The sequence below is a fragment of the Erithacus rubecula genome, assembly GCF_903797595.1.
Source record: "Erithacus rubecula genome assembly, chromosome: 8".
Taxonomy (NCBI): domain Eukaryota; kingdom Metazoa; phylum Chordata; class Aves; order Passeriformes; family Muscicapidae; genus Erithacus; species Erithacus rubecula.
The window spans coordinates 23,140,145-23,166,789 of NC_136659.1; the positions used below are offsets into that span (position 1 = coordinate 23,140,145).

At 45.8% G+C, this 26,645-nt stretch overlaps 1 protein-coding gene across 3 annotated transcripts in view; it reads right to left on the reverse strand.

Annotated features, from left to right (window-relative positions):
* IGFBP2 (insulin like growth factor binding protein 2) overlaps positions 1–26,645 on the reverse strand; it is a 56,829-nt gene that overhangs the window by 12,198 nt on the left and 17,986 nt on the right. Inside the window, exon 1 of one of the 3 annotated variants that reach the window (XM_079310803.1) lies at positions 16,604–16,625. The exons of 1 other annotated variant lie outside the window; for it this stretch is intronic. In XM_079310803.1, the coding sequence (XP_079166929.1) occupies positions 16,604–16,610 (7 nt within the window). In that variant the 5' untranslated portion in view covers positions 16,611–16,625. Of the gene's footprint in view, positions 1–13,587; positions 13,634–16,603; positions 16,626–26,645 lie in introns of those variants that run through there. One more of the 3 variants, XM_079310802.1, reaches the window with a different exon arrangement.

A 26,645-nucleotide genomic window follows, 5' to 3' on the forward strand; every position in this document is an offset into this window, starting at 1 on the left:
AATAGCAGGGTTTGTTTTGTTAGCTTTCTTTCCAAATGATTTGACTGAAGGGCTGTGTAGCACATTACCAGTCCACTCTGTGCAGACCCAGCAAAGCACAAACCACTGCTGGGGAAGATCTGCTCCAGCCCTCCTCCTGCCAGCAGTGAGCCTGCATGTATTGTTTGCAACATCCTGCTCTCTCCAGCACCAGCTGTTCACTGTGTGCCAAGAATGGTTAAGTGAGAATGCTGCTCAGGACCCTCAAAAATGCAGGAGAATGCTTCAAGTCCCTTCATTTACCAAGCTTCCACTTACAATGCTGCTTTTCTTTCACCATTCTTCCCGAGTGTGGAGCTGCTGCACATCCCAGTGCACAGCTACAGCAGAGACACTCTGGACTTGCCTAAAAGCTGAGGCTGAGGGTCTCATCTCGTGGCTGATGACAGTGTTTTTGTGCATATACTTAACCTCAACATGTGTGAAGGCAGCATGCTCAGGGGAAAGACCTTAAACACGTTTGGAAGGTTGTGCTGAGTGAGGCTCTCCGAGCTCCCTGCCACCATAAAAGCATTCCCCCTTCTTAGTGAACCGTATCTCAGCCTTTTCAACACAGTTCTACAATTAGCCCTCTGCAAAGCTCCAAGCTTCCCAGCAGAACCAAATGAATTAACTTGAAAACACTTCCCAGCTTAAATTAATTGCACTGCAGCTTCCCGATTTGACATTGACCCTGTCTGTAAAATCCCCAGAGCAGTTACTACTTAGTCATTAGGGGCTTCTGCCTGAATGAAAGAAACCATTAATCCTACCAGGCCAAGTCTCTGCTCTCCTTCCCTGCTTACTCACATGCATCTGTGTGGTCTTTAAGCACCCCAGAAAACCTGAAACTACTTTTAGTATAAGATCAGCACCTAAATCCTTGGTTCTTGTGAATTTCCAGAATAAAAGTGAACAACAAAACCACCCTATTCATTTCCTATAGGTTTAACTGCTGTGTTTGAATTACCTGTATTTCCACAATGGAAACATGGGCTCATCAATAACCCCAAGTCCAAATCTGTCAGGGTTTTTACATCCCACAGTCCAGAGTATGCAAGCACAGAACAGTTTTTCTTATGGCTATAAGGGTGCCTGCATGTTCATTACTCTCTAGATGATCTCTGTTTGGCATTGGGCTGCTGCAGCTCTCTCTTCTGCAGGAGAGCCAGATGCTGCCAGAATTACAGGAGCTGTGAATCTCAACAAGGCTGATTCCCAGGTATGATGCTCTGCAGCCTGCCAGGAAGGACTGATGAAGGACTTATGATCTGATGGACACACAATCACAAACAAGAAACTCTTCAAAATCACACTAAATGTTTCTGCCTCCCTCACACATTGTGGGAAAATTATAGCATAAAGGACCTTTTCAGATTATTCTTCTGTTTTTAAATTATTACCTTTATAGGTGCAGGTAGCAACAAGCAAACACCATGCTAACTGGAGATAGACTGGCAAGGATTAGTTTGAACCTGCACAAACGAGAGATGGACTACTAGAGGAAGCACTCACATCTGTCCATGTCTCTTGGATAGGGTGCTTTAGCCAAACACAGGACATCTTGCTTCAAGGAGAGGTGGCTGAGGGAAATTTTGTGGGTTCTATCATGTAAGAAGCCAAGGGGGATAGTCTCTGACAATGCCCTCTGCCTGTTCTGGCTCCTCAAGGATAGACCAAAGCTCACCACAAGTCCCCTGGCTCTGAAAGCTCAACTAGAATTCACTGATTTAAGCATTTGGTGCCTGTTCACAACTCCCATCAGGATGAATGGCTGGTGGGACACGGCATGACTGCAGGAGCCTGCAGCAGAGCACTGCACTGCCTGGGAAGGCTGTGTGCAGCTCAGCCAGAAGTCTGATCTGATCTTGCACCCTCAAGGTGGAAAGGTTGAAAAGCCTCAAAACTAGGAATAAAAAATCCCTAATCAAACAATAAACAACCCACAAACAAAGAAGAAGATCACTTAAAATGCAAAAAGGTGCTTCATCCTGCCTGTGAGAGCCATCTCTCATCTATCTCTGGTATTGCTCTGCTCCCTTCTCAGCCACATTGGCTTCTCCAGTTATTATGCATACAAATGGAATGAACTTCAGTCATTTGTATTACTAGTTTTTAAATAACATCTGACTTTTCCAAAGTCAATTTTCCAGACAGCAGCTGAGGCCAGGGCTCCCCTTACCACCCGCCCAAATCTCAGAGCACATTTCCTCAAAGTCTGCCTTTTTCAAAACACACTATTATTACAGTAGTTTCTTCCTACCTTCTCAGAAACTCTGCCAGAGCCCAACAGCCAACACCATCAGTGTCACCTTAAGGTCTGCTGGGCCTGCTGTCCCCACACAGCCCCTAAGCCATGCACCAGCCCCTCAAGTCAGCCCTGATTGCTTTTTCCCCAGAAACCTGCATTCCCCAGGCACAAAGGACAGGTGCCTCCAAATAAAACCAGAGGCTGAACCGTAGGTAAAAGAGGGAGTATCTGCTGCAATTTTAGTTGAGTCTTTTTTGCCCACAAGCATCTCCCATCTGCTTCCAGCATGCTCAGTCATTATCTTCCCTCCTCACGAGGGCTATTACTTAGTTGCTATATCCCACATTTAAGCCACAAGTTGAGCTGTTCCCAGATTGGTTTTTTTCCTCATTTGACATCCAAGCTAAGCAACACCACAATTGTTTCAGGTTATGTCAAAACACTTTGGTCATCTGTTCTTGGGGCAGTATTTCACTCAGTTTTGCAGTTACTTTGCTCAATTTCTTTAACCCTTGTTTTACTTTACCCTTCTCCCAGCTAGAGGCAGAGCTGAATTTGAACCCTTGTGTTCAAGTACTCCATGAGAAGGGGCTGAACTTGGTATTGCATGTGTATTTGTTATGCACATGTACTAGTTATCTTAGTATGTGCATTTACTGGAACAAGGCAACTGCCACTCTCTAAGGATAAAGTCTTCACTGATACAACACTGCTACTTACTAAATAACCAGGAGCTTTGACAAAATTTAGACTTTGCAGATTAATCCCACTGCTGAGTAGCACATGCACACATGCAGGAACACAATGAAACATTCAAACTCATGGACACTCTACCATGGAGAAGGCAGCAATTTGAACTGTAATAACTGTTTGTGGCATACAAGGTGCCTGTTCACCTTGCAGATGCAAGTAATGCAGGGATTTTTCTGGTCCCTCAATGATTTCCAGCCTCCAGAGCCTACATCATGGCCACATCCATGCCACTTGGCCTTCAGGAGGGGAAGTTTCCTCCCCACAGGTGTGAGGGAAGCAGTGCCAGGCAGCCTGCTGCTTCACTCTGATGTTGCTGCTTTGGTCTCTTGCCTTTATAGAAAAAAGGGCTGGATCTTATTTTGTTTGAAAATGACTCTCTATTTTGGGCCACCCATGAAGTTGCCCAAATTCAAACCTCAGGAGTTTGCAGACTCCTGCTGAGCGAAAAGGCAGGAAGAGGAGTCATAAAAACTGTGGCAGAGGAAGGAAGAAAAGACAGGGGAACATCAGTAGCTGCATTCCCAAGGAGGATTGCAAAGCTTAAGAAACAGACCACCACAGAACACAGTGATGGAGACAGAGGTGATAACCCAGCTGAACCACTGGAACAGAAACTGGGATGCACCTCAGTCAGCCCTCCATTTACACAGCTCCAGAAAGCATTTTGTGTACAGCCAGCAAGCAAGCTCAGCACCAAGTGCCCTGGAACATCTGCTTTACACCTGATCTACACAGCACCACTTTCTTGGCCACACGATCTGGGTACTACTTAAAGCCTTGGCAGAGATCCAGGCATGTGGCCAAGAGCACTTGCAAAGTGGGATCTGATGATACACTGGGTGGGATGACCCCCAAGTTAGAGATAAACCACCCCTGCCTTTGTAAACATGGCAAATAGTGAACCAGCCTCCCCAGCCACAGCCCAGACAGCTGCTCTGCAGCAAGTACAGCTCACACTGCACTCTGCTCACCTTGTACAGCATGCAACGGGTTTTACCTGGCCTTTACTGTTGTAAAACCCCCACATTTTCAAAGCAAAATGCAGCAGTCATTCAAGGGCATGTAAGTCCCCAAGCATAGGATCTGGGGAAGGAGCTCATCAAGGGGGCACTAAACCATCCCAGAGCCCTATGGTGGGAGGCTGTCAGTAGATGGGCTGCCCTGGAGTGCTGTGACTCACACTGCTCTCAGACAGACCACCACTGGAAAGCACTGGAAAGCACTGTCACCACAGCCATCCCAGAGGCAAGAGCAAAGGAGACAGTGGGGAACAGCCCCCAGCAGCTACATACCCCCTTTCATCAGTTCCCAGAACAAAAGCACTACTCCCCATCAGGAAGCAAAAGGCACCCCCACCAACCTCCACCACACTTGGTCCATAAAGCTCCATTCCATTAGAGCCACTGTTGGCACATCTGTTAGTGCTTTAAAGTACATACATCTGGCTTAATTGAGCACTTCACTTTACTGCTGCTTTATCTCCATTTTCTGAACAGGCCTTGGAGAGAGGGGGCTTTGTGTAGCTGAAATTTGCTTCTTTTTTCATTCTTCCTTTTAATTTTTTTTTCCACTGAATCCCACCTGAAGCAGGAATAAAAGCCACCGTGACAGTTGCTCACAATCTCCGGGACTGCTTTCAGGAAAGTCTCCTCTCTAGAAAATAAACCCCATGTAAATATTCTGGTTTGTCTGCTTCAAAGCTGCAGACTTCAACCTCACCAATCCTCCCTTCCCACTCGTTTCCCCAGCAAAAAAATCAGAATTAGTGGCAGAAGGTGGTGTAGCATATGTCAGGAAGAAAGAAAAAGGATCTTGCTGCCCCTGCTGTCTCTGAAACGTTGCCTTTCCCAAGTTACAACAAACAGGAAAAATAGAATCAAAACACAGCCCCCATGTCCCCCTCCAACCACCCAGTGCAGGCTGTTCTGGTGCCAGCTACTGCTCACAAACAATCACACTGTGGATTCCTCTGGCACATCCTTCCAGGTGGCCTCAACAACAGAAAAACCCAGCTCAGGAAGCCTGCATTGGATGCATACAGTGCTTGAATCCCTTCCAGAAAGTACAAGTGTCCCTCATGCCCCCAGACTGAGGAGAGGTTACCTGAAATGCCCTTTGCCAGCTCCTATATGCCTGTTTCCCTGTGAAAACAGAAGCCAGGCACACAGCAGCTAGGAATGTAGAGGAGCACTGGCTGTAAAGTTGGCTGTTTTCCCACTAAGCCACCACAAGTACTTTACAGCCACTGGAAGAACAGGATTGGTGCCTCCTGGGGCAAGGAGTTTGGGCACCTTCACTGCCATCCTCACAAGGACCTATGCCTAGCATCCTTCCACAGCTTTCAGGCCATGATATGGGATGGGCACTGTCCTAGACAGTATTTCTCTCACTGCAGACTGAGGCTGAGACTGCTCAGCTGGCCACCTGTCATGGAGCACCAAATGCACACAAATACATTATGCTGCTTAATGCCAACACAGAATGCAACCCACACAAGCAGCCCAGAAGCTCTGTAGCTGCTAAAAGCAGGATGACCTGCTGAAATCAGGACTGTTGCAGCTTCAGGGTAAGTGGTTGAAGAGATGCTTCATCACACACCACACATCACGGCTGTGATGCAGCAATCCCCTCAATCTGTTTCAGGCACCAAAAAGGGAGCTCCTCAGTTACACCACCACTTGTTTTTCATGTCCATCAGGTATGTTCCCCACCCCCACCAGCCATCTCCCAAGTGTCCTGCCTTGACCTCAGATCCTTGTTCTCCTGCCTGCCATGTACAAGAGAATCCTCTTCAGCCAGTGTCACACCTTGTGAACTCTGTGGCTCTCAACTCTTCCAATGGAAGCAGGCATCTGCATCCTGCCTGACCCTCTACAAGAATAAGATATTCAAAGCACTGTCAGCTCTCCCAATGCTGTGTTCCAGTTTGATTTCATGCTGCAGTGCTGAGTCCAAGCATCCTTTATCCCTGCTGCCTGGTATCTTTTCTCCCATGTCTAAGCACAAAAGCCACCCTTGAAGCGAGCAAAAAGCAAGGCGCACTAGCAGCAGCCGAATGAGCTCCCCTGGTCATTCCTGTCCCACTCCAACAAGACTTCAAACCCAGGAAAAGAAGTATCTGATTAGTGAAGTGAAAGAGAGTCAAAATTTAATTAAACTCTGCACTTCCTATCCTGAACTGGTAATGGATGATCCTGTGTGTTTGATAATTACTCAGGAACTCTTGTTTCACTAGAGAGGAAAACAGACCTGTCCTTAACAAGACAAACTTCTGGGTTCCTTGGGAAGAAGGCAGCAAATTACAGTCCTTAAACCTCTCCCTGCCCTCCTCTCTTCTTCCAGAACAGCTAATATCACAAAGCAGAGACATCTTTCCTTTGAAAAAATCCCTCATTAGAATTTACAGTTGAACCCAGCTGGACTCTACCAGTTCAAGTTATCCTCAAAAGGAAGCCCTGTCTTCCAAAGTTAGGGAAGGCAGAGAATTTAGATACTGCTGTACAACCCACACTGACACTCAGCCCTTCAACCAAGACAGAGAGAGGGGACAGCAGGTGGCTTCTGTAGCACTGCTTCCCAGGGAAACAGGGAGCAGTCAGGAAATGAGCTGCTCCTCTGTGACCAGCAGCTGTTATCAGGAGGACTGTAATGAATTATCATCTCCTGTGCTTCTGGAAACCAGTAACATAGGGACTTTCCAAGCCAGAGGCTGCACATGGATCATCACATTTCTTGGCCACCTGTACATCTGTGAATTTCTATACTTCCTTTTAGATGACATTTATATCTCAAGGCCATTTCCAGCTTCTTACAGGAGCAACCTTCATAGTTCAGTTCTGTGCCCTGCTCGATCTTTTCATGGAATGCCAAATGAAACTGAAAAATAGTGATCTTCTTGTTCCTGCTTCATAGGCCTTCAGAATGCTAAGTGCACCTGCTGTGCACCATGCACGCCTCCAAAATCAACCACAGCCCTGGTGAGGGGCTGGGAGCCAGGACACCTCTTCTTTAAAAAGAAAGAAAAATGCCCAGCCTCTTTGCAACTACAGAAGGCCTTGGCATGGGCTAAGGGCACAGGAAGAAAGCCAAAGCACATGGAAAACAGCAGCAGCAGTTCTTACTGCTGCCTAAGTGGAGAGCTGGGACACCACCCTAGAGCAAGGAACTCTCTGCAAGCTCCTGAGGAGCAGCACAGGGTGCCCTGACACACAGACCCCTCCAGTGCTGCCCCAATGGCACCACCCCCATCAGCACTCACTTCTGTCACACAGTGAGACATGTTGGCTGAGGACCAATGAAAACACCTTCTAATGGGATTTTTCAGGTTTCAAGGGTATCAGTGTCTGGCACAGGCTAAAGTAATTAAGATGACTTCCAAGAGACAATCTGGCATTGATTAACCAGCTATTTACCACTGAATATTACAAGTTTCCACTCTAAAACTCTGTACCAGAACACTTGCTATTTCCTAATTGTTTTCTCCCTTGCCCCATTCCTGTCTCTCACAAAGCCCAGCTGTGGCCTCTCACACCACTCCCTCAGCCTCACCATGCTTTGCCTTGCTAAATAAACCATGATGGTGTCAGCCAGACTAAAGCTGAAAGGCTTCCTGAGGGTTAAAGGGAAAAGCATGTTGCTCTTGGCAAACAGATAAATCCAGTTTTCACTGAACAGGTCTCAAGATGGACAGCCACAGCCACATATGCTTGCAATCATCATATTTACATTTGAGTCTTCCTACTGAATACCAGTAGGAAGAATACCAGGGCAAGAAAAGCCTTGGGCTGATCTCATTTCTACCAGCTTCATTTGGCTGATCCCTACACAGCCACAGATCTCTTCATCATCAAGTTCCTCCAGACCAGAGACATCCCTAATGCTGTAAGAGCTAAGTTAACAACTCATTTCACTACTACTCCCTCCTACATCACTTAGAAAGCGTGCCTGGAGGAGCAGCAAGCAGGTGATGCTGGAGGGAAGGGTTTGTAGTAAGCAGGGAAGAGTTACTGGTGGCATTTAGCACCTCACAGGAAGGGTAATGCAAATTTTGCATTCAAAGACAGGATTTGTTACAGGACCAGAGAAGGTAGAATGGGCATGTCCAGTTTCAGGGCACTTCCACACTCTCTTCATGTATAATATCTCCCCTCTTTGAAAGGGAATTAGGATGATCTTCCATTCCCAGTGTGTTCCAAAGGAGCAAAATACACCCAGCCTCTGCACTATGTGAGTCCTTCCCTGCAAAGCTGTATCATCCCTGCTGCCAGTGCCCCCACAGCAGCACAGGAGATGCATGGAAAGGCAAATCAGTGGGACAGGACTTTGCCTCTTTTGAGGTCTGCAGAATACTATGTAAATTGATGGGGCAACATGAATATTTATTATTAAGGAGGTGTAAGAGAAGAGGAGAATGGAAACTGCTTATCAATAATGAAAAGCAAAAGTGAATAAAACCTGTGGAGATAACCTGTGGAGAAAGACAAGCATCTTTCTTGCTCCTCAATTACATAATGGAGCACTACATAAGAAAGTAGGACAGATTGGTCAGATAAGATACTAGAAAGGAAAAGGGCAACCAAGGAAAGTAGACTACACCTACAATTAAGTCTAGGAAGACCAAAAGGAATTAACAACTCTTATAAATATGCAGCTTTTACTGAGATGAAAACTACTGGATTAGATGAACATGGACAATCCAAGTAATTAGCCACTGGTATAGTTTACAAAAGGGTTGTGATAGTGTATCATGTTATGAGTGATTTTAAGTCAAAAACAAATGTTACTTCTAGTGTGCCAGTCTGAACAGCCATTCACACAGCAAAAATCTGTGGTCTGAACTGGACAAGAAAGCAGGCTTGAGAATGGGACACTGTCCTTCTGGCTGGGAAAAATTAACCTGAGAGCATCAGAGATGGATATCCTAAGAGATGGATGTCCTAAGAGATTACCTGACACGGTGTGGAATGATCCCTGAACCAAGAACCTCCACCAAAGAAAAGGGCAGTGCTCAGATCACATCTACTGCACTGGACCTGGGATGGAGGTCTCCAGATGATGATTCCCTACAAAACTGCCCTCGATCAGTTGCCACAACCAACAGGATCAGCCTGAATCCTTAAATTGGACAGAAAATGGAGAAGCACCCATACAATGAAACAGCCCCAGAGACAGACAAAGGAACAAACTCCTAATAGAGCATCAGCTGGTGGAAAATGTAAGAAGTCATCGGAGAAGTCATGCAGACAAATTAACTTGGAAAATGGCAGAAGGCTGATGAATATTTGGCATCAAAACAGCCATCAGCCTCCCTGTGATGTTCCCAGAATGAAACTGTAGAATGAGCCATAAACAGTCTGAAGTGCATCTTGCTCCTTTGCCCCAAAGGCAGCATGGCCATGCTGGGGGAGCTTGGAAATGGAGGAGCAAATGTTTAAAAATCTAACCCTCACTGAGTCACAGGAATAAACCACTCTAGGAAGGCCCACTGTAAGCTGGGGAAGAGCCTTTTGGAGGCCTTAAAGGCATGTGACACTTCTCAGTTTCTCTCCTACCAGCTTTTGTTTCATTTGCAATTAAAGTATCAGAGCTGCCAGCTATCCTTTTCCCTGTTTCTGTCAGGGTTGTTAGCCTCAGACAACATACCTGATACCTCCTCTTAAGCAACCTATTCTGTCTCTGTTCCCAGCTTTACCACATTATCTAGTCATTGCCATTGTATAAGGGCTTTGTTTCAAAGCCTTTCCCCACTTACTCATTGCAAATACTCACTTTCTGATCACTTGCTCCATTTCCCAAATCCCCTTTCACTTAAAGTTTAAGGTCACAAAGTACAGATTTGCTCATTTCAGCTCCCCCCCCAAGCTGGAGTAGTTTGGCTTGGCTGCAGAGTAAACTCTAGAGCCTAAAGAAAACAAACACATAGGACACTTCTGCTACTCTGAAATGCTGAGCAATAAAATCTCAGCAAATAAATAAATAGATGGAAACACGCTTTAGGTCAGAGAATGTCATGCCACTTGGTTTGCTACAATTTAAAATAAAATCAATTTTAAAAACAAGCAGACCAGGGACCCACACCTAAAAAACAGTATTAACAGCAAAACCATCTCTCCATTACCTTTGAAAATCTAGTACGGTAAAACTTTTTCTGAAATAGAAGTATTGTTTTAGCCTCAATCCAACTGTACTGTGAATAAAACCCCAAATTCTTTTGAGCACAATTTTATTTTGCATTTGGTCTTGAACATAATTTGGTCACACTGACCTTTAACAAAGACCCTCCCATGACAAAACCTACCTTCTGTCAAGCTGAAGGAGCATTGGCATGGCAGGGTTAACACTATGTCCTGTGTCCACTAATCCTGCTGGGCTTATGAGGAGAACTAAAACATCAGAAAATTCTTATTTTAAGGAAAAAAAATCCCCTCTGAGATTAGTGCAAGGGCCTCCTGAACCACTGGACACATCAGCCACATCACAGCAGCCTCCTTGGGAGCAGAAAAGTATCTGCCCTGCCCTTGAGGTATCACCTGGAGATGGCATCCTAGAAAGACCGTGCTCCAGCCAGTAGATGATGCCATATTTTCTAGGCAGGGTATTATTAGGGCTGAGTTATGGTATGACATCCTCATGCCAACACTATTTTCTCACTCACAGTGCTCTTTCCCCTCCCTGTCTTTGTTTTCCTCCTGTAACTCATCAGAGCAGCCAAGTCCTCCCCGTGGCACAAGCTCCCACTCCCCTGGAGCTCTTCCCTGCACCTGTGCCTGCCTGCATCCATTTTTCAGGCTCATGACTGCTGCTGAGGGCTGCCAGCTGCTTTCCAGGGGGTTAACACTTCCTTCCCCGTGGGACACTTCTCTGTGGACACAGGGTGAGCCTGGGTGATTTCTTCAAAGCAGGATGGGAGATGCTCTCACTCTGGGATCAATGAAAACACACAGGTCTTAGCTTTCCACTGGCAGTTTCACTAGCAAAAGTCCCATTCATCAAAGTCTTCAGCCTGGTCTTTCACTGCCCATCCCAGCACTGTTCTATTCAGCTTTATCCTGACACTCTGTACCACCCGTATCATTTATTCCAAAGAGTTTTTCTGGCCTTTCTCTCTTCATAGCAATGAGCCCAACAGTGCAACCACAAGTATTCAACATCTTCACACCTACAGTTTCCACCAGGGCTGGTGTTCTTGCCCTTTGATTGATTTCAATCAATTTCATTCTTTGACTTTTAGTTCTTACCCTCAGCTTCCAAGACTTCCATGCTCTCATGCCCTCCAACTGTATTTAACAATGAAGCAAAATTTGGTTAATACTGGACCCATACCTACATTATCTTTGATCTTCCAGTTTGTCCTTGCTGCACAGCAGCTTCAACTCTAATTTTATTTATGTAGCTGAGAAACCTGTTGCTATTTGTTTTAATTTCTTTTGCCAGACCTAACGCAGCACGACTTTTGGCAATTCTCATTTTATCCCTACCCTTCCTGACCTCTAAGACATTGCTTTTTTGCCAATTAGTCTTTTTTTCCATTCCTTACAGACTCTCTGTTTAATCCCAGCTATCCTTTTTAAGGTGGCTATTCATCAGCTTTCAGCAAGGAGCCCTTTCCTGCCCTGTTTTCCTCTTCTGCTTAGGACCCTGGTCCACATAGTTTCTGCACTCCTGAATAAGAGGCTCTGTATCCCCTGCATTCAGGATTCTCTGCCCAGATGACTTCACCCACCAGGTTTTTTCATTTTTCAAAGTTTGCCCTTTCAAAGACAAGTATCCTAGCTCCAGATCTACTTTTGTTTAGGTTTCTATTTAATTTAAAAGGAATCCATTTTATGAGCACTAGGTCCAAGATTCCTCTGTACAATCAGGCCCTCTTAACATCAACATCAGTTACCAAAACAAAACCTAAAATAGCACCTCCATTTGCTGGTGCTCTATTTAATGAAAAAATCTGGGCTACCACATCCAGGCATATCTATGTTTTACCTTATTAATAAAACATGCTTGCCAATGTGTATTCCTAGATATTAAGATACATTCCTAAGTTCCCACAGCAGTATTATTTTGGAAACTTTTATCTTTCCAATAATATTACTGAGACATTTATCCACACAATCAGTGCCACCCCACAGAATTTTCTTCATTTTCTTTGTTTTCATTTTTAATTCCACCTTCCCCACAGAGGTTGCCTTTCTTGTCTTTACACTGCTATAGCTACCAGTCCATATAGACTACATGCCAGTGCTTCTGGTATCACCAGTTCTGGGTCCTTGACTTCTGATCAGCCACCCAGACCTTCCTCCTTTCTAGGATACTGTCAAAGAAAACAAAACACACCATCACAGAAAAACACCACCACAAAACCCTGTCACTGCACAACATTTAAGTCTGCTAATTGTGGCCTCATCTTTGGTCTGTTTGAGATGGAGTCAGTAGTGTTGGCTCAACATGAGGGACTGTGAATGGACTTGTCATGGATGTCACAGGGCCTGGCACATTTCTTCATCAAAACCAATGTTAGCCAAAAAAAGAGGAAATGCAAATGAGAAAGGATGAATTAGACTAAGACAAAAATGGATTCTGGTAGGCTAAGAAAGTCTCAGTGCCCATTCTGTTACTGTGGGACCAAAGAGTTTTGTTTTCAGTACTTCCTTTGTTCCTGATCCCACTCCAATTTTTGTGTGCTCTGTTTCACCGGGAAGTCCTTGAAAGCAACTAATGTGGCCCTGGCCATAATCTGCTTAAGGTAATTTATGGTGGTACAATACAGCTGACTTCAGGGAAGTCAATCCTGACACCAGGAAGGTCCCATGAACTGTCTCAGAGCCAAGTTTGTGAACTAGGATTCAAGGGAGTTGGATTCCAGCCCTCCTACTCTGCTTCTCAATCCTTAAGAGACCTTGAGGAAATAATTGTATCACTCTATCCAGCAGTACACATCTATAAAAAAGGGACCATAAAAATCCCACCTTTGACAGAATGACTGACAGATCAAGCCGGCAGATAAAAAAACAATCCTTGTAACTACGGCAAGGACAGCCACATACCCAAAATAAACAGATATTTAGCTGCAAGTCCCTTACTCTGACACTGACTGTGCTTTTAGTGTCACATAAATAATTCCCTTTTATTTTGTCATGCTATTATCACTGAACATACAGGTTAAAGTAAAAAGGGGCAGGGGACTGGGGAAACTCTCATTTCTTTCTCTCTTTAGTCCTGCAAAAGCTGGAGGTGCTCAGCAAAATCCAAAAGGATTGTGGTAAGGATTACCTCACCTGCCTTGCTCCAAAAATCACCTCTTCACAAAAAATGTAACGCACTGCAGCTGCCCAAACTAAGACAACCCCAGACAATAATCCTGAGCTGTGCATTTGACTTGATTTTTTCCTCAGGCTATGCAGATTAAGCAAAACTGACCCCATGCAGAAACCCAGGAGACACAGACAACTGTCTCTGCTCACTCACCCTGACACAGCCCCCACTCTGGACCACACAACAAGGTGAGTGGGGGGAACACAGATGTTTCCCCAAAGCACTAAACACAATTCACCTCACTGTTACCTTCTTACCTGCTGAAAATTTCCTGTTCTTGCTTGGCATCAGGCACTGCGATGACCAAGCCTGGCAGAGGTTGGACGCTCCTCAAACTTGGAAATTTCAGGAAAGACCTGGGTGCATTTTTTTTTTTTTTTCACCTCATACAACAAGAATCAGCAATTTTGTAGAAGTGATTTGCATCTTCTCAACCCAGTCATTTTTCATATCAAAAAGGTGTACGTGCCAAACCACATGTGAGCCTAGGCATGTGAGAGCAACAGTAGTCTCCAACTTGCCCTTGAGAAACATCAGGCATTAATAAGCCATCCATTAACAGGGAGAATGCTGTGAACAGCTTCAGAATGGCCAAGATTTGGTCCTGAAGGAGCTATAAGACTCTGGGAGCAGAAGTCAGGCTCCTGGAAGTGATAAATCTAACTCTTCACCTGAGCCACTGGATCAAATGCCATTGTTATCACTTAAAATCAGTGTGTTAACCTGAGGTCCCTCCAGGACAAGAGAGTCCCAATATACAATTTGCTCAACAGGCTAATTTAGTGATAATCTTGTCTTCTAAAGACTTTTTCATCAAAGAACAACACTCAGGCTCCAAGGGAAAGGGTGAGCATCCCTAATCTCACTGCCCCATGGCTGGATTAGGTAATATGGATCTTCAGTTTAAGAAGCTGAAGCTGAGCTCCCTCAAATCCTCCTGCTCCTGCTGAACCTCCTGAGGCCTGGCTGATTAAAGGGCTGCAAGAAGCAGCCACATAATGAAGTCCTCCAGCCCTGAGCCCTTGCTCTCCATAAATTCATCACAGCTTATAAATTCTCTGAAATCAACACCACACCGTCACAATGCTTAGCCCTCATTTGTTCCACAGTGAATAACATAACTCCAGTGTTGGGCAACTTGACTTGCAAAAATCCAGACTGTCTGCTCCTCCCACCCTAAGGAATGCTCTTGCCTGCTCTCCATTGTATGGTCTGGATGGCCCTGGGTTTGGAAGGAGGACAAAGCAAAGACAAAGGGACAATACTATGGTTAAAGACAGCAGCCTGGGCTCTCCTGTTGCCATATCGCCTCAGCTGGTTATAATCTCCTCCACAAAATGAAATAACAAGAGAATTACTAATGACTGGAAGATGAGTGTGCCTTGCTGAGGCAACACAGCAGGGCAAAGGACCCTTGCTAAGAGCAGTGAGAATCTTATTTCAGAACACAGCTGCCATTTACCCATCTCCCCAGATCCCAGCATGCCTTCAGTAGACTGCTGCAATGAAAAGGAAAAATCCTCTTCTTCTTCCACCAATTAATGCCCCCAGATTACCTTAGTTGCTCTGAACCCATTTTCCCTTAATAAGCTAGGCCAGCCTGATGCTTGTCCCCCACAGCTGTTCACAAGCACCTATTAAGAGATCTCAAGCACCCAGAGAAAGCAGCATGAACAGGACCAGCCAGGAAATCCCCAGATGGCCTAAGGGGAGGGAAAAAAACCTGCATGATGCAACCTTGTGCTGAAGCAAACCTGCCCTAACCAGTTCCCATCCAGAGTAGTTTCTTCCCAGGGCAAATGAATTTCTTCCCCAGACAGCTGTTTGTTCATGTACAGATGTCCAGAGGCAGCCACCTCCTTGCCTTGTCTCCACCACTTATGCCACATCATCAATTATATTTCATGTTATTTCACTCCTTGCTTTGAGCAACAGCAGCTCTTGTTTCAGGTAAGGACACACTTCCCCCTCTTTGTTTGCCCATCTCAGACCAAGCCTTCACTGTATCTTCTGAGAGCAACATTTAGCTTGTGACTGACCCTGTACTTCTTTACACTCTGATGGGAAAACAGCAGTAGTCCAAACCCATTCCACCATCAAAATTCCCACATAGAACCTCTGGGGACTCCACTTTCTGTGGCACCCTAGTCTGAACTTGAGGGTTGTGTTGTGCTGATTATCAAGAAACACTTGGAGAGAGGGAACTGGGCTCAGGGAGCTGAGGAAGGAATCAGGAAAGCCTGACAGACATCAACCTGCCATCAGCAGGGGTGTAAGCACAGCTTTCAGGAGGTTGCAAACAATAGGAAAGAAAAGGCTTGACAACCCAGAAAGGAACAATTGCTTTAAAATTGCAAGATTTCGACCAAAATACTCTTTCTTGAGCTGGGGGAGGATGAGGCCAGTTTTAACATCTCTTCTGCCCAAAATGACAATGGACTGGAGGGTTCTCCAGGGAGCAGAACAAGGAGGTTGTCTGTTCAGGGGACTGGTATGGATGAATTCTTTCCATTCGGCTTTCCAACATCACATTTGTAGTATTTTAAGTAAAAAAAATTAAAATCATCTTTGCCAATTTTCATTAAATGAGTAACAAATAATTTGAATGGCTCCAAAGATTATTATACCAAGCATGATATGATTGAAACATGGGAAATGTCACCACTAATGTTTAAAAAAACACACTGAAAAATCACCCATAGGACCTGACACCCACAGCCAGTCTAGACAGACTGACAAATGACTGCACATTTGCTCACCACCAAAACTTGTCCAGCCTAGCATGGAAATACCCAGAGACACAGCTGGGCTGGAAAACCTACTGGTGCCAGACAGAATCTGTGTGCCACAGCAGCTGGACAAGGCAGAGGAAGAAAAACAGTTGGCACATCCTAATGATGGTGCAGGACAAGCCCCAAGTCCTCAGTGACTGTGTCCCTTCTAAGAGACCACAGGAAACTCAAACACAAGGTTCCCCTTCCAGTGTCCCCTGCTTTATGTCTCACACTCACTGCAGAGTGTGTGACCTTCACGAGGGGAGCAGGGACAATGCTCATCCCAGAACAAGATCCAGGCAGGGACAGAATACAGACATCTCTGCAATGGAGCCTCAGCAGCTCTCATCTCCCAGATCTCCAACCAGTGACTAATTAGAAACAAGTTTAAATCCCTAGCTGGGGAGGTGCCTGAAAAGAAACAAAACATAAGGATGACGATGATATTTGTTAGTGCTGTTACTTGTTATCATCTCAAAATGTTGACAGCAGCTCTTACCAAGCATGCACCAGTGAGTAACTTACATGCACTAATTCTCCCTCAAAAAGTGTGTGTTTAACTTTTATCAGAGACAGCACTTCTCCATTCCACATGAAACCTCAGGAATTGCCAAAATGATTTAAAACCCTAGCAAACAAGAGCTCTTGGAAGTGATAATCAATCCCCTCTTGCCCACATGTGACTCTCAAGATCTGTTTCTCATGCTCCACAGTTTCCTACTGGGACCCATAAGCAAGCTGTCAATTGTCCCTTACATACAGGCAAACAGGTAATTAGTTAAATGACCTAATTAATATTAACACACTTGAGTGATATAACTAACAAAGCTCGATTTTTAAGGTGTTTTATGTATCTTTTCTCAGAGTGTGCTTGTGAGTACATTGTTGGTTCTCTGATGTCTAATACTGCTGAATTCCTGCTTTGACCCCTTAGGAGACATGAACAAGGTACAGCCCTACCACCCAGCAGCTATTTCCATAAAAGCCACAGGAAACCAGTATCTCAGAGCTCAATCCCTCCGCTGAATTTTCCGGTTCAAAAGTTTTCAGGGTAGCCATAGAGACAAAGATAATCCACACGTGCCCACACACAGGCTTGTTTGGAAGAAAGCCAGGCTCAAAATGGGACAGCCAGTGTATTGCTTTAAAACAAGAAAGAGAAGTCTTTACTGAGTGCAAGAGCCAAACAAGGACCATGTTTGCACTTTATTGCCCAGATGCCCCCTCAGCAGAGTTAATATGGCATGGCACATTGTGGAGGTGTTAAAGGAGAAAGATCTGCACTTTGCCATCAGATGCTCTGGATGCATGAAGTGTGCATTCATATGATGGGGATTAAAAAAAAGAAAATGAAGAAAATGTAAGATTTTGAAGTTTTAGGAGGTAGGGGAGAGACAAAGAATGGGCACAGTGAACTCAGCCTCGTAAAACACATGCAGGCACTCGCCTGCACTGAGCAGGGACAGGGAGAGCTCTGGTGCCAGGTCCTGGAGCAGCACAGGGATATGCCCTCTCCATGCCCGGGGCTGAGGCGATGGCACAGGCAGGCAGGGACAGACGGGCAGAGACAGCCAGGCAGGGAAAAGCCAGGCAGGGAAAAGCCAGGCAGGGACAGACAGGCAGGGACAGACAGGCAGGGACAGACAGGCAGGCACAGCCAGGCAGGCACAGCAGGCAGCTCAGAGCTGCTCTCCCTGTCCGAGGCTGCAGCACGGCTCACTCAGGCTGCCCCAGCTGCTGCTGCTGCAGGGAGCAGGGCACAGCCCCGGGCTCAGGGCAGCACCCACAGCAGCCCCAGCACACGATGGCACCTTCTGCTCTGGACACATCCAGCCCTGGAGGGGCTCCCGCACCGCCGGGACTCCAGAACCCAGGGAGAGGGCTGGACCGAGCAGGAGAAATGAAGTCTAAATTCACTTAGAGTGACTTTAGGACCCAAACGAAATACAGCAGGCCCAGGGGACCCTTCTGGCTGGCCTCACCACAACTGAGGAATTCAGGGGTACCTTCTGCAGCAAAGAACTCCTTCCATCTCCAGTGTCTGCCACTAGCACCATTTGCCCCTGTGCCCCAGTACCCAGGAGACCATTGAACTAGCCAGTAATTCAAATATTCCATGAGTTTTCTGCTCTGTTCAGGCTGGGACAGCTTTCAAGGAACCTACATCTCTAAAATATCCCCACCACACACATCACACCCCTAGCCTGAACTCTTCAAAAAGTAAAAGGGAAAAGAAAAAGCTGTGTCAGGATGGAGGACACAGCATGAAGGGTGCAAGCACAGGCACATCAACAGCTCCTGGGAAAGAGGGGGGGTGTTGAAACACAGCCCAGACCTGCTGCTTAGCAGCTGGGATTTAACACTTGTTGCATCAAGAGAAATTAGTAACAGGAATCAGCACAGAGAAGGATGGGGGTGTCAAGTTCAACACAGCACTGCACCAGGGGAGAGCAGCAAAACTGGTCTTTAGGGAAGTGTTGGTTGGGTTTGCTCTATTTTCTATGTTTTGTGAATAGATGTTCATACTCCTAACCAAAGTCCCAGAAGTGTATACCCTCCCTTAGATCTTCTTATTCCATCTTGGTGAATCTCCAAGGCATGAACAGCAAGTGAATTTTTATTATTTTCTTTGCTGGAGCTCTTAGGGATTTGAAAGAAAATGCTTTTGTTAATGGCAACAGCTAGCTTTATCAGCTAATTCCTACCACTGATCCAACAGAGTACTGAATGGGAGGAGTAAAGTGAAAATCCACATCCCCCCAACATTTGCCTCACTGAGCGTGCTGGTGCTGCCCAGGCATCACCCCTGCATGGCTCCTTCAGCCATGGAGCAGCTTTGGTGGGCACCTGGCATCCAGCCAGGACCAACCCACCACAGGTGTGCAGCACACGTTGGCTCCTCTTCAAAATTCAACCTGTGCCAGCAGCAGCTCAGGCTCCTGTTCCAGGTGACAGAGCTCCCTGCACCAGGATGAGCAGTGAACCCTCCATCCCACATCTGAAATTGAGAAAAATGAAACATGAGCTCAGCTACCACCCATCTGAGCAGATACTCATGAGGTGAAGGCTCCTGAGATTCTCCCCAATACCTGTGCACTTCAGCCACACTTCAGGTTGTGACTGCAGAGGATCACACAGTCCTCTACTTCCAATCTTCCTGCAAGGAATGTGAACCACTTGGCTCTCCCACACAGATGAAGGGAAGAAAGCCAAGACACCAAGCAACCACAGGCTCTCAGAAAAGAATTCATGATGAAAAATGATGGCTTTTCCTCTCGGAAAGTGTGACCTTAAACTGGGAAGAAGCTAGAACCTCACTGTGCAGCCCCTCACTCCATGGAGGGCTGCTAGATCAGGACCAGACCTGCACATTAGGACTCTTGCTAAAGCACATCAATGAAGAGACTCAGGAGAAGCCTAGTTGGAGGCAGGGAAAAACTGTGACAAATTGAAAATTCATCGTGGATTGCGTAACTGCATGAATAATTCCTTTCAAGCCAAAAGAGATTCCTGCAAAAGAGGTGGCTTGCTGCAGTCCCTCAGCTCCATTTAATGAAAGAACTCCCAGACAGATGGGTGGTTTGGGTATTTGGGTTATTTTGGTGGGGTTTTTTGGTTTGTTTTGATTTAAGGAAAAATTTTAAAAAAACCAACAAAAACACACACAAAACCAAACTCAATGGCAAGATGCAGCTGATTTTCCACCATCAGAGAAGAGCTGGTGGAAGCAACCAAACAGGTGACACTGATAGATTTCCCCATGCTGGTAGGACAAGAATTTGCTCAAAATGGCAAGAAAGATTCTCATTCCCTTTTGCTAGAGACAATTTTTCATTCATGAAAACAACAGAAGAGATGCTCATTGGGAGGGAAGAAAGATATGAAAAATACTTTCTCTAAGACATTGAGACTTATGAAAGCATCAGGAAAGAGGAATTGGTGAAGAGAAAAAAGGGACTGGGAAAAAGTCCCAACAGTAAGATATTCAGTAAGATGTCTGATACCCAGAAGCAGGGAAACCCCATATCTATAATTAGAGGATTCAAATCTGGAACCACCCAGCTCAGGAAGGGTCCCATCCCCTGCATCTCCCAACTGCCATGGCAGGGTTGGCCTTTTTCCATAGGCCAAATCAAATTCTGCAATAATCTCTTCTGGCCCTTCTTGTAACAAGCATTAGGACAAGAGGAAATACCCTTAAGCTGTAGCAGGGGATGTTTAAATTGGATATCAGGAAAAATTTCTTCATAGAAAGGGTTACCAAACACTGGACTGCCCAGGGAAGTGATGGCATCAACACTGAAGGTATTTAAAAGATATGGCATGAAGGTTTAGTGGTGAACTTGGCAGTACTGGGTTTACAGTTGAACTCAGTGATCTCAAGGGCCTTTTCCAACCTAAATGATTCCGTGATTTTGGTGCAGAAAGTGCACTGTTTCCCAAAGACAGCCAGGCATCTCTGGAGCAGTATTGCTGAAGAGTGCATCTTGGCCCTGAAGCACCCACACATGCCCTGATGTCTAATGCTCCAGCTGAACCCATGCTGCAGCCTTCTTCTCCAAGTGGACACTAACAGGGCCTTCCTCCTTTATCTGATCAGAGATTTCTACCAAACTTTGAAGATGGAAATCATTGGTCAGACCTCTGCACCACCCCACCAGCAGGGAGTTGGTCAATGGATCCAAAAACTAGTGGGAAAGAGAAAACCTTTATAGAAAGCTGACTAAAATTCATTCTGTCCTGTGGGATCTTTAGGAGCCAAGCCCACTGGCTTTGGAGCTCCCTCCTTGAATTCCACATATTTTACACTATTTGCCTAAAACCAGATCCCCAACTCTCTGCCAAGCCCTCCTAATCCATCAGCTCTGAGGCCAGGACTGCAGCCCACTCCACAAGTTCCTCCTTTCTTCTGCACAGCCCCAGCTTCTCCTCTTCCCTGAACACCACTCCCACAAGTGCTCATTACCCATTTTTCTCCTTCACCTCAGTTCCCCTCTTCCCTCTTCTTGCTTCCCACATGAACATCATGAGCTCTGACTCCTCACCCAGCCAATCTCAGGTCCCATTTTTTTCAGGAGAGCCTGTGTATCTGCCATGGGCTCCAGGACCAGGCAGGAAGACCAGAGAAAAGGACAGGGTGGCAGGCTGGGTGGTTTGTAGCCTGCTGCTTATTGGGAGGGTGGGAGAGATCCCTTTTTCCCCTGTTTGGGGACAGGGATGTGTGAAAGAGGTTCAGGACTGCCTGCTTCTCCAGTCCCCTTCACTGGCAGAAGCACTTTGGCAGCTCAGTGCTTCGCACCCGCTCAGGATTGCTCTGAGCACCCACATCCCTACCAGGAGATGTTGTTCCACATCTCCCACACCAGCCCAGTGCAGAGCCAAGCCCCTGCATCCTGGTGTCCAGCTGGGCTGGGCTGTGGCAGAGTCCCAGCCTGGCCCCAGCTGGGGAGCAGCTGTGCTGCACAAGTGCTGACTCAGGCGTGAGCAACACCAGCACAAGGGCATCGCCTGCCCTTGGCACCCAGGGCCAGACAGCTGGCAGCCCAGAACACACTCTGCCCTGCTGAATCACACACCAACCCCGGCAAGTCCTTTCAAGACCCATCAGTCACCAGAGGGGAAAAAAAATTACATGCACACAAAGTAATTAGAGGTGTAACCCTCTCCCCTCCCTCTGTGCAGGCTTAATGCTTCCTTTGTCCAGGCATGTTTGACTTGCTAAATCATGCTTCAGGACAACTTTCTTGACAGAAAACAAAGGTTAATTAATATTTTTAAAAAAGAGAAAGAAAAAAAAAAAAACCCACACACAGAAGACCCTTATTAAAATGGCCACCCTCTCAGCACAGCTCTCAACTCACACTGGTCCTTCTTGAAAACAGAGCAGTGACCCATGGCAATGACCCCTGCAAAAAAGCCAAACTGCACACAACCAACTCAGGGCTGTCTCCAGTGATGGAGGGGTGGGAAACCAGCCAGCAGAGCAGATCAGAGGCACAGCAATGTTCAAACCCGACGGCTGTAATCCACCTCACTCACAGAAATCCCAGCCCCACTGACCATTTGCCTCCAGCTAATTCAAAAGCTCCTCCTGGCAGCTCGGTGGCACACATCCTGTGACCTGCTGTAGCTCTGCTACCCCTGCACCAGCAGCTCTGAGGAGCACATTACAGAGCAAGGGATACCAACTCCACAGATACAGATACTCTGCTCCCATCCCTCCTCACCTAAGCAGCTGAAACCACAGCAAAGTCACTTCCCATTTATCACCTGCATTATCAAATCTTTCATCTACATGGTGGAAGTCCCTCATTACAAGCACACACATGAGAAAAGCAGGTAGAAGGCAGCTTCAAGCCTGCACTCTCCAAGTGCAAAAATATCTCTTCCACATACTGCTCCAGTTCACCTGGGACACACATAAGCACTTCTGATCCAGTTGGCTCCAGAGAGGTGGTGAAAGCACACATGCACACGCATGCTCACCAGCCAGCTCATTATATCTAATTAGACTGTCTTCCACAGGGAATTTTGAAATTCATATCCAGCAATTACTGTGTCCTGTTCTTTCCTCAACCCTCTGGATGTGTGAGCATGATTATTCACCACATGAAAAATAAAAATTAAACTTCATATATATTAAACTTCAGAGAGTTGCCATATGTGCACATTATCAGAGGTGCACTGTAATTCAATCGGTGTTCCTACTTCAAGGCAAATATGGTGGCAGCAACACAGGGAAAGAACACTCCAGCCTCAGCTTTGGATCCAGTTGTCTCCAAGAAACTGACAACATGCAACCATAACTTTTCCCCAGTAACTTTTACAAACAATTTGTCCTGCTGACATTCTGGTGTGTAAGATGTGAAGTCACACATGCATAAAGCCACTGGCAAACATGAAGGTAATTAAGCCAAAGTGCAAAGGGACTCATCCTTGATGGACTCAAGGAAAAGTCATTTCCATGTGTGTCCAGAATAGGAAAATTGTAGTTTCATACCTGATATGTCATGTGTAGGATGTAAGAGTGGTAAGCACTGAAGGGCCCCATGCATTCCCCAGTGTTCCCCATTCCCAGCTCTGCCAATGCTGCCAGCTCCAGGGACATTTCCTCTGCTCACAGCAGATTCCTTTATAGCTTCTGCTTTACTGTATCAATTCATGACACAAAAAATTCCTCACCTGGCTTGTTTACACAGGGGAAGCTTAATCTGAATTCACTTTCACAGTAGAGAATCTAAACCATAGCATGCCAACTCAGTACAGAGTGACTCCTTTAAATCTGCCTTCTCATCTGCAGAGAGAATGTTGCTCATTTTGAACAAGGAGCACTTCAACTCCCAGCAAATGTCTTGCATTGAAACTTCTATAGATAAAATTAATCCAGAGTATATACACATCATTAATTCCTGAGAGTCCCTCAGCTTCCAGACTCAGCAGCCTCTCATCATGCCTAATCCAGCAAATCCCAGATGAGTTCAGTAAACTCGTGGTTATCTTGCTGATATGAAAGCACACCAGCAGATTTCACCAGCAGATGCCAACAGCATTGCTCCACTGCAACAGCTTCTGGAGGGTATTCAGGACACAAAATCAGCATCTATTCTGCAGCCCACTATTCCACTCTTATGTTTATTGTTAGGGTGATTTGTCACCCAGAACAGCTCTTCTGAAAGCAAAGAAATGCACACATAAAATACTAAAAAGTATGTTATTTTACACTGAAGGGTCATAATCTGGTCTGGAGTGTCCATGGGCAGGTCTGAACAACCACACCCAGCCCACACAGCACTCGGGACACTGCTGCTACACTCCTTTGATCCCAGCAGCAGCAGAGCTAATTTCACCCTCAGAACCTACTTCCTTCTAGATGAGCTTTGCAAATGTTTTTAACAAACAAGAATCAGAAGCAACTTCAGACACATGTGAAAGAACCAGGGAAAGCTGAAGATCATTTGACACTCCAAACCTCACCATGCAGCATGGGAGGGGTCTCACTTGACCATGCCATATTCCACTCCTGCTAAGGATAATGCTGAGCTTCTCAGGACAGGCCCTGACTCAGCTGATGTTTCTCACTGACAGAAGCTGAAACATCCTTCTTCCATGTATCTTGAGTGCTCTGCCTCCAGCTCTCCACTCCCTGGTGACTTTGGATGAAGACTAACCCCAGACTCAGCACCCACAAACTGCATCACTGCACTGGAGAAAAACCTCTGTAGGGCAAAATAAAACTCCAGTCCTCCTCTCTGGATCCTGCCTCACAGGATCCAGCCTCACCAGCAGCAACAGCTGCAGCCTGTCCAAGCTTAAGGAGCAGCTTTGCTTGATGCCACAGAGCCACCAGCCTTGGGAGCCCAGGGAGCCAGCACAGCCCTTCTGCCACGGTGCAGTGGCATCATCCCATCCAGCCATGATGCACAGAGACATCTCAGGGCACACAGGGGCTAAAAATGGCTGTGTGTCTGTCTGGCCATGCAAACTGGTAATTTTTCATGTCAAAAATTCAAAAATTCATGTCAGCCACTAAAGAGAGAACGCAGACGTGACAGCACAAAAGCCACCAAAACTATGTTCAACAAAGAAACTGCCACAATCCTTCTCAAACATACTTTGGGTCAAATCCAGCTGCAGGCAAGGATTATGGAAAGGCTGCCACTGGTCTTCTGGGAGCTGCCTATGATCTTCATGTAGATGCACTAGCACAGGGCACAAACAGTTCAGTGCAAGGCTGGTGCTGCTCGGTGACTTTGCAAGCTCAGCTAGTGAAGCCAAAGGATTTGCAATTTCCATAAAGCAAGTTTTTTCACCCTTGCTCTTTCTGGTCTTAAAGACTCACACAGAAAGGGAAAAGAAAAGCCAACAAACAAAATTCCAACCATAAGACTAACAAAAAAAAATACACAGTAAAACCCTCCTACATTAAAGCAGAAAAATATGGAACACAATGGACTAATACAACCATCATTTATATGGATGATGAATATTTATAGCATTTGACTTTGTTTTCCTTGTTGTTAAGTATCTAGTTTAGATTCCTACTGTTGACAGAATTGCAAGTCCTAAAATCTACAGGATGACAAGTATCCACTAGGGTTAGTGCACACAGCTACCCTAACCAAGCTGTTCACATTTAATCATTATTCCAATGGCAGAATTTTGTCAGAGAAACTACAGTTTCAATTTGAAAAAACATAAGAAATTAACTGTGAACTGCAGCATACAAAGTTACCAAATAGCTGTCAAAACAAAGGGAAAAAAACCACACCCAAAACATTTTCACCAGTAAGATCTTCCAGAGGATCGAGATTCCAGCAAATTGATACAGCCAGTAAGTGACAGAGGGAAACTGTAAAATAAAAAAAAAAAAAGAACAAGACAAAATAAAACCAAAACAAACCAAAACCAAACAGTTTTTCGTAATTTTTATGACCTTACATTACATGACTGTTGCTCACAATCAGAAACAGCAGTGACATACTTGCAACTTCTTTCCATTTTGGTCTGAAATTTCTGAATTGTAATAAAGACTTTAATAAAAGGAGAACCTGTAAAAATTGAGACACAATGCGACTAAATGCTTAGCAGTATGACAAAACTGGCTTTGCTCCGGAAAAGTGTTGTTTCAGCAAGAAAAATAAAAGATAATAAGACATTTATTCTGGCTACTGGAAAATACAGATGTTAGTCCTAGATCATATCCTGTTACAAACAAAAGCTAAGGGAGGGGGAAAACTTTTCAAAAGTATTGGAGTCACAACAGCTTTTTCACAGAGACAGAGAGAAGCAACTTGAATATAAATAAGTGTCCAAAATAGGTCAGCACTCTTTTCTTGGCCACTGAAGTCTGATACTTTTCTCTTGAGGTTATCCTGGCCGCTGGTGGCACACGCACTGCAGGGCCAGCGGCTGGGGAGCTCGCGGGGTCACAGTGTCCCAGCACAGCCCTGCACTGCCAGCTCCTCCAGTGCCCACACGCTCCATGGCACCACCAAATGCAGCTCCAGGAGTCAGGAAATGCTCTGTGTCCCCTGAGTGAGCTTGGCACTCACCAGGCAAGCAGTGTGGTAAAGGACAGGGTGTTTTCCACAAGATGCATCCAGCCCTGAGCATCCCAGGCACTGCCTGCTTCTCTGGGTCAGGAGAGGATTGGACCCTGCACCACCCACCTATGGTGTGTGAGCAAAGCCACAGCCTTCCCACCAAACCTTAAACCAACACAAAAAGCAGTTTTAGAGCCAAAAATCAGGCCTTGAGGTGCAGAGCGTGCACCTCAGCTGCTCTGCCACTGCTTCCATGGCGAGGGAAGATGGTAGGAGCATCAGGCTGCAGCAGAGCCACAGGTTCTCCCTCCCTCTTTAAGGGAAAAAAATGAACAAGTTATTTCTACAGCAAGAGGCAAGCCTGCCAGTCCAGGCTCGGCAGCATTCCTGTCTAGCTCTGCTTGTTTACCACCAATAAAAAGCCCATTAGTTGCACAATGCGCCTGTTAAAAATAACTCAAAAAAAATCATCACTGGCAAATTAGTAAGACATTAGGA